This window comes from Theobroma cacao, chromosome 9, assembly GCF_053813885.1.
Source record: "Theobroma cacao isolate CCN51 chromosome 9, ASM5381388v1, whole genome shotgun sequence".
Classification (NCBI taxonomy): Eukaryota; Viridiplantae; Streptophyta; class Magnoliopsida; order Malvales; family Malvaceae; genus Theobroma; species Theobroma cacao.
The window spans coordinates 4,866,298-4,880,189 of NC_142647.1; the positions used below are offsets into that span (position 1 = coordinate 4,866,298).

General features: G+C 32.8%; 1 protein-coding gene across 1 annotated transcript; it reads left to right on the forward strand.

Moving 5' to 3' along the window:
• Nucleotides 1-10,656: 10,656 nt before the first annotated feature.
• On the forward strand, nucleotides 10,657-12,699 carry ACS7 (1-amino-cyclopropane-1-carboxylate synthase 7). Its single transcript, XM_018127047.2, has 4 exons — nucleotides 10,657-10,929; nucleotides 11,018-11,146; nucleotides 11,265-11,425; nucleotides 11,540-12,699. Exons 1-4 carry the CDS (start codon nucleotides 10,759-10,761, stop codon nucleotides 12,399-12,401), a joined length of 1,323 nt encoding a protein of 440 aa, XP_017982536.2. The 5' UTR covers nucleotides 10,657-10,758; the 3' UTR covers nucleotides 12,402-12,699.
• The last annotated feature ends 1,193 nt before the right edge of the window (nucleotides 12,700-13,892 follow it).

Below are 13,892 nucleotides of genomic sequence, written 5' to 3' on the forward strand. Positions count from 1 at the left end.
CGGTACAAGACTTATGGGTAATACTTTTCGTTGAAAATCCGTTGAAAATTTGAAATTTTGTCTATTTTTTTTAGAAATTCGTTGGAAAGCCCATTTCCAACAGAAAAAACAGTTGGAACAATTCTTGTTGGAAAGCCTATTTCCAACAGAAAAATCAGTTGAAATTTTTTCTGTTGGAAAATTTTGTTGAAAATCCTATTCCCAACGGAAAAACATTTAGCATTTCCAACGAAAATTTCGGTTGGAAATATTTTGACTTATTATTTTTATAATAAATTTTCAGAAAAAATTACCAGTTTTCATTCTGATATTAAATTTAATTCCGCATTTGAACTGTAAAATATATAAAAAAAATACACATTACAAAATTGAAATTCAAGTCCTAACATCTAATTAGAAATTATCCTTAACACACAATATATAAAATAGTTTGATACATATGACTATTAAACATAACTAAATTAAAAAGTATCCAAGTGTTTGCACTGAAAATTATACATCATGTGAGGGAATTTTTTTTCTTACTTGTCAAGTCTTGAAGGTCCCGCATCGCCAAGGTTTGAACGCGCATTACTCATAAACATGGTTTCCATACGTGCCATAAATTCACTCATGCCTTCCGCCATCACATTTCTCATTTCTTCATGTATTTTCCCACGTATTTCCTCACGTATCTTATTCAAGTTTTGTGTAAAATTTTTCACTTTTTCTTCCAATGCATTTGTGAGACTGTTAAAGTTTAAGTTGATAAGGCCACACGCAGACTCAAATGTTGCTACATTGGATTGTGTTCCAGTAAGTAAAGCTATAGCAGGGACACTAGTGCCGTTACATTATATTCTTTATTATCTCCAACAGTCGATCAAAACATAATTCACTCAAATTGTACTTCGTCTTAACATTTAAAAGTTGCGACACAGCTGAAAGTGTTGTGTACTTTGTGCAACCTACCCACAAAGGTTCCTCTACATTGCTTAACAAAGAGTAAAAGGGAGATGCATTTGGATTGGGATCTTTTTCCACAAAGCTCGACTCATTTTTAGAACCATGATTGAAAGCAACTTTGGGACGCATAGCATCTCTAACCATTCTAGTATATGAATTTTCTATTTCATCTTCATATGTAGGTACTCGAAAAACAACATCTCCCTCAAATCTAAGGGATGGCTCAACTCTAGATCTACTTCTTGATGATTGTCCAACATCATCTTCCCCATGTAAACTCTAAATTGTGTAAGCCCCAGTAAAACCCCGGTTTAGGATAGGTTCTGTGACTTTATCTTTATCTAAGAACTTGTTGTTACTACATCATGTGCAAGGGCATCTAATTTTATTCTTTCACATAAATATAGTCTTCGAACATGCAAAAATAATAAATTCAGTAACTCCATTTACAAATTCAGCTGTAATGAATTCATTCTGTAATCGACGGTACATCCAAGAGCGATCTCCCGACATTTTGTAATCATAAGTGTCATAGAATATCATTATGAAGACTAATTTGTATTGATGGTAACAAAACAATTTGTTAACCTTACATTCCAATATGTATTTTATATATATATATTCAAAATTATATTGTAAGATGCAAAGTAGCCCTTATAGTATAAATTATTGCATACATGAATTATCAAAAAACCTAGGAAGATGGTTTATATTTATTAGGATAAAATCAAATTGAACAGCATGAGTATTGTCGACGGGTCAAAATATATGTACTATTATCCATTGGAAAGGCTAGTATCATTATTTATAAAATTGAATAAAAACAGGGTTGGTCAGTTCTCAAATACCAACATTTAATTGCTTGTGTGTTTCTCTTACTCACCTGCAAAATTAGACCAAAACCCAATCTCGTTTTGAAGCAGACCGAACACTGTTTTGATGCTTCCAAAGCCGACCTTAGCCTTTGACTAAAATTAAAGCAATGAAACGTTTAGGCTTGTAACCCTAAATCAAATAATTAAAACACAATAACATCATTAAAAATACCTGGGGCGCATCAATTGATAAACAAATATTGATAAAAATCAAATAAACAAGATATACAAAATTAACCCCTAGGGTTGGATTTGTGGAAGGGATCGGACAGCGAGTAAGGCGGCACTAGGGGGACTAAGGCTACGGGGACAGATTCATTCACAGAGTCTTTGGGTCACGATGGGAAAGGTTCAAACCGGAGAATATGGCAGTAGGACGACGGGGCCAAAGGCGATGGAGAGAGACCGATTACTGTTAAAATAAGACAACGTCAGAATCGGAGTCAGGCCATCGGCAACGGGACAGCACCGGAAACGTCGTGGAAGTCGGGCAAAGGTTTTAGAGATAAGGGAGAGCGTCGCGAGTAGAGAGAGAAAATGGCATTTCAAAAGTCAGGTTTGGGGAGAAATTTGGGACTTTATAGTTAGGGTTTAATAATCAAAATTATGTCGTTTTGATGTAGGGTTAAGGGAACCGAACATGGCAGAACGGCGACGTTTTGTATCATGCAACTAATATTCATTTTGGTTTAATAATAAATTAAGTTTGGGAGATTTCATTCAAGTTTGGATTGGTGGAAGAAATGGTTATCTTTTAATTCTTTTAACATGTGGCCAAAGGTTCAAGTCTTGACAATAACAGTACTTTTAGATATTTTTTATTTTCGTAAAAAAAGTTTTTTTTTTAATATTACTCAATATAAACCATAGTGAAATATGACTAAATTTTTTATATACATATATAATGATCACAACTTATAGGTTATACATTGATATGTATTAACCAAATTTGTATAATTAATTATCAATATGATTTTTTTAAAATGTATGATTTGGATCCTATTATATTAATAATTATAATCATCTAAATGAAATTTACTATAATCTTACATAAATTATATATTAATATATATATGTAGACTTTTATTTAATATATCTCATATATATATATATATATATATATATATATATATATTCAGTTATAAAGTTATATCAATTAAAAAATATAACTTGTACTTTAATTTTAATACAATTATATATTGATTTTTTCCTTAAATCATACTTGTTTATCTATATATATATATATATTTTCTATTGCTTTCGGTTATATTTGCATGAATACATAGATATAATAAAATAATATTTTTTAAGCACAAATATTAATAAGTTTATTATAAAACTTCAATCTTAATTTACATATATTAGCTAATTATAATTAAAACGTAAATAAAATAATATATATTTTTTTATATGATTTTTATATCTTATCATGGTTTTTTATAAAATATAAAATTTTACATAGTTATTTTGTTCAATTTTGGAATAATATAACATTACCCTAATTTGGTATTATTAATCAATATTGTATAATTCATTAAAGTTAAAAAAATTATACAAAATTACTCAAAGGAAAACATATTTAAACTTTTAAAAAATTTTACTTCAATAACTATATATTTGCTTTTAGTAATATCTAATTTTTTAAAAATAATTAATAAAATTTATAAAATTTTATAATTGAAAAAATTATGATTATTTCCAAAAGAATTTTCCAACGGAAAATTCTGTTGGAAAGTTTAAAAAGTCATAAACACTTTGATGCATTAAAAAGTTACTTTCCAACGGATTTTTAACGAAAAATTTCGGTGAAAAGTTACTTTTTTCAATACATCATTGACTATTTACATTTTTTAACGGATTTCCAACAGAATTTTTCTTTGAAAATTTCGTTGGAAAGGTTAAAAATTACATAGGAAAAGTTTAGGGTTTCAATGGAAAATTTCGTTGGAAATAATAAACAGTAAAAATTGCGTTCTGAAGATGGAATTTCCAACGAAAAATTTCGTTGGAAAATTTATAGATTACACCCAGTTAGTTTGATGAGTTTACGGTTCCAACGAAAAATTTCATTGAAAATTTTCGTTAGAAATATTAAATAGTACATAGTATTTTGGAAACTGTCAAAATTACACCTTTTTTTTTTAAGTTTAAAGTTCCAACGAAATTTTTCGTTGAAAATTTCCAATGAAAAATTCCGTTGGAAATATTAAACAGTAATATGTGTGTGTTGTACAAGTTAAATTTTCAACGAAATTTTTCGTTAAAAATCCGTCGGAACAAGTATTTAAAAATTTTAATTAAATTCCGTTGAAAATCCGTTAGAAATCCGTTACAAATTCGTTGGAAATACAATGATTTTTTGTAGTAAACCCTTTAGACCTTCAAAGATAAAATATTTAGTTTCCCATAAAAAAACATATTTCATCACTAAGAACAATGTAATATATGGCATATTTTTACAAGATAGCAGCTGTATACATCATAACAATACAGCAAGTCATTGAAGGAGTGGGATTATAAACATGACGACCACTAACAATAGGAACTCCTAATGTCAAACCTTATATTAATTTTTAATTAACTCCTAATTTGTACCATATATGAACTAATTTGACCTTAAGAGCTCTTTTTGGTTTTGGTTATTTAGTTAATTAAATTTATTTGAAAGTATATGTGTCACCCTAAGATATTAGATATTAAGCAGATATTAGATGAAGATTTGAATTGGTTGATATAAATTATAAATAATTACTTCTTTTGGTACACATGATATTTGAAGTGTTGTTATGGTTTCACCTGCTTAGTACCTAAATCATGATTAACTTCACAAATAATAATGCTATTATATGCACTTTTGCAGATAAAACATAAAGGCAGAAGTCAAAACAACAATATTTAATTTACGTGTAACCAAAAAAAAAATCTAAGCAAAGCTGTTAAGGAAACTGCAATATAAGCTAAGAGTTATGAATCTAATTAATCTGATTATGATTTGGTATGAAATCTCCAAAGATTACCCAATTTATATAAAAGTGGGAGAATATAGTATAGTGGGCAGATTATTAGATTTACTCTAACTAAATACTATCACATGAATATAATAATAAGCTTATTTAATTTAATTGTGGGTAGGAGATGCTTAGAGGGTTTAATTGTTTATATATATATATACCAGCAAAAATTTTGCAATGAAGCTTTTTAAAAAAAAAATTTGCTTGGTTTTTGTCAGCATTTGATGGTGACAGAATTAGGTTTCTAAAGACATGAGGGAGAAAAAGGACGAGTTTTTCCTTGGCCAGATTGATGGATTCTGAAGCCAAAGCTCAGGATTTCTGGAGTTTGTCTATCATTTCTGGCTTTCAACTTCATAATTTTCTATCTTGGAAATTTGTGCCTGGTATACGAGCTAAGTAAGACTAGGAGAGCCTGTTCTCTGCCGATTTGAACTTTGATAGGCAAAAAGGATCCTCTTCCCTAACTCTGACATCTTTCACTTTTGGTTCCCCTTTTTGATCCTGATCAGATCATTCAAACAAATTTGCAACCCCTGCATTGAATAATTATTAACATTGTCATTAGTCTCACTAATCCAAATAACAACTCCAAATGGCTTTGTACTTAATTTTGTCTTTTAACAGTGTGTTAATGTCAATGTCATGAGGAATGAACTATTAACTGGCAATATAGCTGGGGTATATCGAGCAGTTTGGGTGTATGAAGAAGGAAAATTTTGTTGCCCTTCATAAAAGGAAATTTTTTTTTTCTATACAATTCATCTGTGCTGCCTCTTTCATTGAACTACCACTCACTTTTTAGTCGGTGGCAATTTATTTAGGATTCTTATCTTTTAGCCGTATTTTGCAAAGAAATTAGGAGCGAAAAGGACCAGAGCTGCTTCATTGAGCTGTCTAAAATCTAAATATTGCTTTGATTTTGTTGACATGTGATGGTGATAGAGGTCGGTGTCTAGCTAGTAAATACATGGCGGAGAAAAGGGACACGAGTTTTTCCTTGGGCAGAATAAGGGATTCTGGAGCACAGGGGCAGGATTCCTGGAGGTTGTCTATCATTTCATCTTACTTTATGGTGATAATCAATCTGGGAATCAAATTTTCTCTTGGAAATTTGTCTGCTAAGCATGACTTCTCCCAGCTGGTTAATATTCCTTGAGCATTCTTTTCTTTTGTTACATTACGTCTTTAAAATGCTCTAGTTGCGAAGTCAATGGGGAAATTTCCATTGACTTGGCATTTGGTGGTAGCAAGTTGTTCATACTGGTTTTTTATTCATACAGAGTTAATTTCTAACTTCCTTTACGTCAGCAGATGTATTTTGTACCAAGAAAAGTAACGCAATCAGTGACAGTAACAGCATTGGAAATGTGGTCCTTACTTGGCGGGGAGGATGATGCATGGCATCTGAAAGCTAAGATACCCACAGGGTCAGAAGATCTTGAAAGTTGAGAGTCGTATATTAAATGGTTTTCCTTTTCTGGTGTGTTTTTTCCCCTTCCAAGACCTCTTGTTGCACAATTATATTGGCTTTCCCTAGCTAGCTAGGGAGATTAGTTCATGACTCATTCAGAAGATTTTCTCTTCTCTTGGTCATCCGTAACCAGTATTTGATAAAACGTTACATCACACTATCTGTGATCTATCAACAGATTTGCAATAGATCGACAGTCAATGGTAAAACTTAATAAACGTAAGCCTACGCGGAAACAGTATCGGCATTTGTCTGAGTAGGTTTCACCGGTGAAGGAAGTGATCAATGATCATGCAATTTGCTTGCTTCATCATCCAAAGGTGTTCAGTGAATTTGCTACCAGCATAAGATATATCAAGTTGGCAAAACATGTGTACCCTTCAATTTGCGAGGCCATCATCCAATCTCTAAACAACATACGAATTTGTATATTAAAACCCCTTATTTTCAAGAGTTTCAATGTAAGTTATGATGTATGGATGATTGTGAGCGATGCTGCTGCCTGGTTGGCAAGGGGCTGGATGAGAAGAAAGCGAAATCATCTATTCAAATATAATGAGATAAACAAATAAAAGAACGAACGAAATATGCGAAAATTTTAAATATAAAAAAAATAAATATATATCGAAAAATTTATGATTTCTAGAACTTGTTGGCTGTTCTAGGATCACAATTTAGGGTGCACAAAAAATTGTTAGTAACAAATCATTCCAACAATAATGAAGATATGTATTCTGCGGGTGGAGGTGAGGGGGGAGAGTGGGAGAAAGCACATGGAGGAGAATTATAGAAAATTCTTTCATGAAAAAAGGCAACTCTTGGCTCGTGTGTTTCAATTATTTGCTAAATACTCATCCAAAAAATAATTCATTTATATGGGGAAATAGAATTGTGCTATAGAATAAAAGCAAGTGAGAGAATTAAATAGTATTTACATAAATATCTTCTTAATTCATAATTTCATTTTTTTCTTTTTCAAAATTCGAATTTAAAATCTCAAATTCTTAATTGTTAAAGATAGAGATATAAGTAGAGCTAATACTAAAGAATGATATATTGAATAGTCTTAATCATGTATTAGTGGTAGTCAAAACTCAAAAACATATATGTGGACGCCAGTGGATCACATTTTTTGTGCTTCATTACAACTATATATAGCAACATATTAAGAAATGTGTAACACACAAAAAAGAAAAACTAAAGTCAAAGAACATCTTTGTTGTACTATATGTAGGGCTAAGTATCATAATTATCAACAGGAAATTTCTAATATGGAGACAATGATGAGCATGTTTCCGATGGAACAATGCATGCTTATATGGGGTTCACAAAACGTGTTCGTACAAACACGCTAAGAATCTTATATGCGATATATATATATATATATATATATATATATATATATATATATATATATTATTATAAGCCTAATTAAGTAAGCACGCAATGCAAATTTGGACGAATGAAAATGAAGAAAAAGAAAAACACTTCAATAATGAATGGAATATATTATTATTATAATTGTTGAAGCATGTAATCTCATTGCAAAACCTTTTGTTTTTCTTACATGGCCAGAGTTAGTATTAATATCCGAACTACCCAATATTCTATGCTTCTCTCTCTATTGACGTGATCTTAGCATGATTAGAATAAAGATTCCGACGTGGCATGTCTTTATTGGCAATGTATCTTCCGAGAAGATACATGCCCGCTAATAGGGATGCAAATATACACACACCCGCTTTTATCTACAGTCGTAGGCTTACCTCATTGAGATGCGTCTGGGTAATTAATTATGTAACTCCAGGTTGTTTGGTCTCTTACTAGGGGTTACAGTTTATGAATTCTAATTTTCTTCCAACAAAAATTGGACAGAGAATCTGTATCTTGCAGGATTTCAATGGTGAAGAGTTTACCTTTTGATTATAAAATTACGAGCCAAAACAGCATGTTACGTTTTTTTTTTCCTTTGAAGAAGTTGCTGATCGAGAGAGTGATTTCGGACGTTTTAACCGCATGTCGGCGATAGAAGTGGAAGGCAATTTCTGTCAGGCGTCTGGTAGAGCAGCAACATCAGATGCAGAGATAGGAAGAACATATATACTTTTAGTTCCTTTTCCACTTTCTAGTCTATATTCAAAGCATATGAGGTGACAAAATATGGTCCTTAAATTTTGTGATGTTGACTCACTCAGCAGCTGAGTGCTGACAATTCGAAAACGTACTTCTCCTTAATCCTAAAAACTCATTAGTAGTACTAAATTAAATTAGTGTCTTATGTAGATAAGAAGGGTTGGGGGGGTAGTGCTCTGAGCCTGTCCAGTTGTAAGTTCCCTATTAAGCCAATTGGCCTGTCATTTTCCTTTCCGAAACCCCAACTTCTGGGGTGCTTCCGTATCCAGTTGCTTATCAGTTGGATTCCACTAAGTAGGGAAAATGTGAGCAACAAGACTTAATTGACAAGACTGCTTCTTAGCTTGGAGTTACCTAACACACTGACTGTACTGTTTTTTATATATATTTTCTGATATGGTACTTCAAGTTTATCTCTTGAATCTTGATGTAGCAGAAAAAGCTGGTTTTGATTATTCCCTGTCTCCCCATTCATTTAAAAAAAAGGGGGGTTTACTCTAGAAATATGTGATTTTTCCAACTTTAGCTACTGCTTAACTCTGTATTCTAACCAATGACAGAAAACAACCAGCTTTTGCTCTGTAAGTTGACAGTTGAAGAATGAGGTTTACCTTCATCATTAAAAGCAATTAACTCCACTCTTTTCCAACCAATAATTCTGTTATTATAATACTGTAACTGCCCATAACACACCAAATCCCATTATTATTCCAAAGATTAAACCAACACAAATATAAAAATTGAATTTTTTCCCATATCTGATGGAGGACCATTGCTTGATACTTGTCTCTCTCCTAGAGGCCGAAGTTGCGGAACAGTCGTCATCGACCACTCTTCTCATGTTCTCTCTACTTTGCACTGGTGTATGCAATCTATTAATTGCGAATCTCCTGCTGGTTGAATTCCTGCACATGGGTACTCATGATCTCCATCCCCACGTCGTTGATCATAGACAAGAACTTAAGCATATTCTTCTCTTTGGTTTTTGTTATGAGGATGTTGTTTATTCTCTACGTTAGTTAGTTCAAATCTAATAACTTTCTTTTTTTCAAAACAAAAAAAAAAAAAACCAACATAATCTTGACAAATATCTTAACTCTAATTACATGTAGGAATATACCTACATATTTATTAATAAAAAAACAAGCATAATGTCATTGATGAATGAATCTAATTTGCCATGTGCAAAAGTTAATTAGCTTGCTAATGAACCATTATCCTTCATTTGCTTTTAATCGATATATGTGCTTTAGTTTTTTCTTCAGCATATATATGTGCCTAGGAAGGACTAACAGAATATAGTATACCAGAAATAAACAAAGCATTTCACTTACCAGGCACTGAATGATCTAATGATCATTTAGTATATCATTAACTGAATGATTAAATCATAAAAACCCCATGATTGCTTTTGTTTAAGATTACATTCAAACCTTATATTAAACCTTAGATTAGATTAATGAGCATCCATAATGTTGAAAAATCCTCAACCCTCTGAAGAAGTAATAAGTTCTGTTGCTTGAAACTAATGCATCAGTGGGGCCATCAGATCTTCTCGGAGCTTCTCTTTTGTCTCAACTTTGTTTGCAAATCAGAATCTTAATCTTGAGTAATTAGGATCTTTGTCAGGTCATCGGAACTTAACTACTCTTAGATCTCTCGGCATGATTGTGTGTAATATGCATTCTTCACGTAAGATTTGGTTTCACTGAGGAACTTTCGTTTTTTTCAACAGGGATTTGATTAGTCATAGGTTTGGGAAGTGGGGAATTGCAAAGGGAACTCGATTACAATTATTTAAAAGGAAAATTAATTAGTACTATACATATTACAAATCAAGAGAGTAATTACTTGAAAATAGTATTATAAAGCAGATAAGAACCATTGTCTATTCTAACAATTTGAGAATTAAAGGCCTAAATAGGGCACCAACCTTCCCATATCAACCACCACATTTGGCATCGATCTCGTGGAGATTGAGATAAAGAAAGATTTGACAAGATGACAGTTGTCACTGGAGATAAATACTATCTGTAAAAGGAGACCTTTGATCTTGCTTACTCTACAGAATCAATCATTGATATTTTTTTAATTTTCTATCTTCTGAAAGATCCAGGGCAAGTTGTAAGGCCATTTTTTCTGTGTCAAACGGCTTCCAGGATCCTATATAAGGGCAAGTCTTTGGCAAAGGTTTCATTCATCTGCTATTCAGCTCCTTTAAGCTCTCTTCTCTCACTCCTCTATCCTCTACCCTGTCCTTGTTCATACACAACAGCTCCCTTACAGAAAAGGCCTTACTAATTCAGCTAGAAAGATAGACATGGCTATAGAGAATGAGCAACCTGCTGTTGGACTATCAAAGGTTGCAGTTTCTGAAACTCATGGAGAAGACTCTCCATACTTTGCAGGTTGGAAAGCATACGATGAAAACCCTTACGATGAATCAAGCAACCAGTCAGGAGTCATACAGATGGGACTGGCTGAAAATCAAGTAAGTGTCAGGGCAAAGCAGTTATCTAAAAACAGCAAAAGAAGCAATTAGAATTTGCATGTAATGTTGTTTGTTGTTCCTCGAACAGGTTTCATTTGATTTACTGGAGAAGTACTTGGAAGAGCACTCGGAAGCATCTAGCTGGGGGATAGGAGCACCTGGCTTTAGAGAAAATGCTTTGTTCCAAGACTACCATGGACTGAAATCTTTCCGACAGGTACTTTCCTTGAACCTCAAGATTGTTATTTTTACCTAACACTTTCATATATAGGCACAAAACCAGAAAGCAGCTATAGTATTGCAACCCGACTAAACCATGTTCATTTTGCACACAGGCTATGGCAAATTTCATGGAGCAAATTAGAGGGGGAAGAGCAAAATTCGACCCTGATAGAATAGTCCTGACTGCAGGCGCAACTGCAGCTAATGAGCTATTAACATTTATTTTGGCAGATCCTGGGGATGCTTTGCTGGTTCCAACTCCATACTATCCAGGGTAAGAACAAGTTCGAATAAGAACTTTTTTCTCGGAATTTCATTTCCCATGCACTTCCATGCTCATTCATATTTTTAAACAAAGTAATAAATTGAACTGTTTTGTTTCCTCCAGATTAGACAGAGATCTGAGGTGGAGGACCGGTGTGAAAATTGTCCCAATCCATTGCGATAGCTCAAACAACTTCCAAGTTACACCTGAAGCTCTGGAAGCTGCATACGAATGTGCAGAATCCATGAACTTGAAAGTAAGAGGAGTACTGATAACAAACCCCTCCAATCCGTTGGGTGCAACAATCCAAAGATCAGTCCTGGAAGAGATTCTTGATTTCGTCACACGCAAAAACATTCACCTTGTCTCAGATGAAATTTACTCTGGATCAACCTTCTCATCATCCGAATTTATAAGCATTGCAGAAATTCTTGAAGCTCATGACTACAAAAATTCTGAAAGAGTTCACATTGTTTACAGTCTTTCTAAAGATCTTGGCCTTCCAGGTTTTAGAGTCGGAACAATATATTCCTACAATGACAAGGTTGTCACAACTGCCAGGAGGATGTCTAGCTTCACCTTGATTTCTTCTCAAACACAACATCTCTTGGCCTGCATGTTGTCTAACAAGGAATTTACCGAGAACTACATCAAGACGAACAGAGAGAGTCTGAGAAAGAGATATGAAATGATCATCAAAGGGTTGAAAAATGCGGGGATTGAGTGTTTGAAAGGCAATGCTGGTTTATTTTGCTGGATGAATCTAAGTCCATTGTTGGAGGAATCTACAAGAGAGGGCGAATTGGCTCTTTGGAAGGTTATCTTGAACGAAGTGAGGCTAAACATATCACCAGGATCTTCCTGCCATTGCTCTGAACCAGGATGGTTCAGGGTCTGTTTTGCAAACATGAGTGAGCAGACGCTAGAAGTTGCACTGGAAAGAATACATAAACTCATGGAACAAAGAAAGAGCAAAGAAACCTAAAATAATATTCTCGGTAAATCAGTCATATTCACCAAGTTTTTAGTGGGGTTCTTACCCATTTAGATTCTTTGGACGACGTAACCCGCTTGAAGGTTTGGGTTTGTGTCATTAAAATGTAAAGAAATATTTTTATTTTGAGATTCTTGTTTAGGTGTACGTGATTATATTCTTGTTTTCTTGCTTCTGGTAAGCAAGTTCCCTAGAAATTCTTCCATTTATTTAATTGGAAGAACTTCTGCTGTTGTTTTCTCTTGTCACCTAAACTACTTAAATTATATATACTATTGTCTTTGATTTACTTTGTAATGTCTTTGACTTGGTCATTATTTAATTCAAGCAAGAAATGTGCTTGCTTTTGAAATCCTCAGCTCCACACAATCAAGGTTTTTTTTCCTTCTTGGGTCTAAAAAAAATTACTTAATCAAATTGGCTACCAACCAACCAAGGGAAGTAAGTCAATTCAGAAGGCTCCACAGTGTCATGAAATCAGGATTATGTAGATAGGCGTGGAAGGTCAAATAGCTCCCAAGATACATATTTATGTCCACATGAATTTTTCTAGCTTTAAGATAATTTTCCCACCTCACATTATCATTTTGAAGCAATAGATAAGTGTGTTGGACTACTTTGAGTTTTGTGAGAATGGATGATAATCAAACCCTTATGCATATTCGAGATTAAACTTTAAATGAAGTAATACGATTTTTTATCATAATTGATCTCGTATTTTATTTCAAATCTTAAAGTTTTAATATTCATAAAATGAAACAGTACGATTTTTTATTATGATATATCTCGCATATCATTTCAAATCTTTATGATTCAAAAGTAAATACATTTATTTAACATCTAATCAAAAAGTTAAATCTAAAAATTTTATTTGATGGAAGCTATTCCCATGTCATCGAACAGATTATAATTTTTTTCTTACTATGCGTATTTCGTTTCAAATCTTAAAATTTTAACATTTATAAAATAAAACAATAAAATTTTTTATTATGATTTATCTCGCATAACATTTTAAATCCTTATGATTCAAAAGTAAATACATTTGTTTAACATCTAATCAAAAAGTTAAATCTAAAAGTTTTATTTGATGGAAACTATTCACATGTCATCGAACAGATTAGAATTTCTTTTCTTGCTATGCTACATGGTTTTTTAGGCCAAGTGATGTAGCTAGGCAATTACTTGCTGCAACCCACACCATGCAAAAGACGCACACACATCTGTGCATGATGTGACGCCTTGCATATCATACTTCACAGATAAAGGTTAACTATGAAGAAAACCAGTCACACTTGTTTTCTTTGTAATTATCCTACTTTGCATTTGAAAATATATATAAAAAAAATCATAATCCTTCAGAAATATAGCAAGTTTGGTTCTGGGTTTCACAGCTCTAAATCAAATCTTTTCATTTTTCTCATATATTTATGCTTTTATATTTAAAAACTGTACCTGGCAACTATGAATGGGGTAGGAGATAGA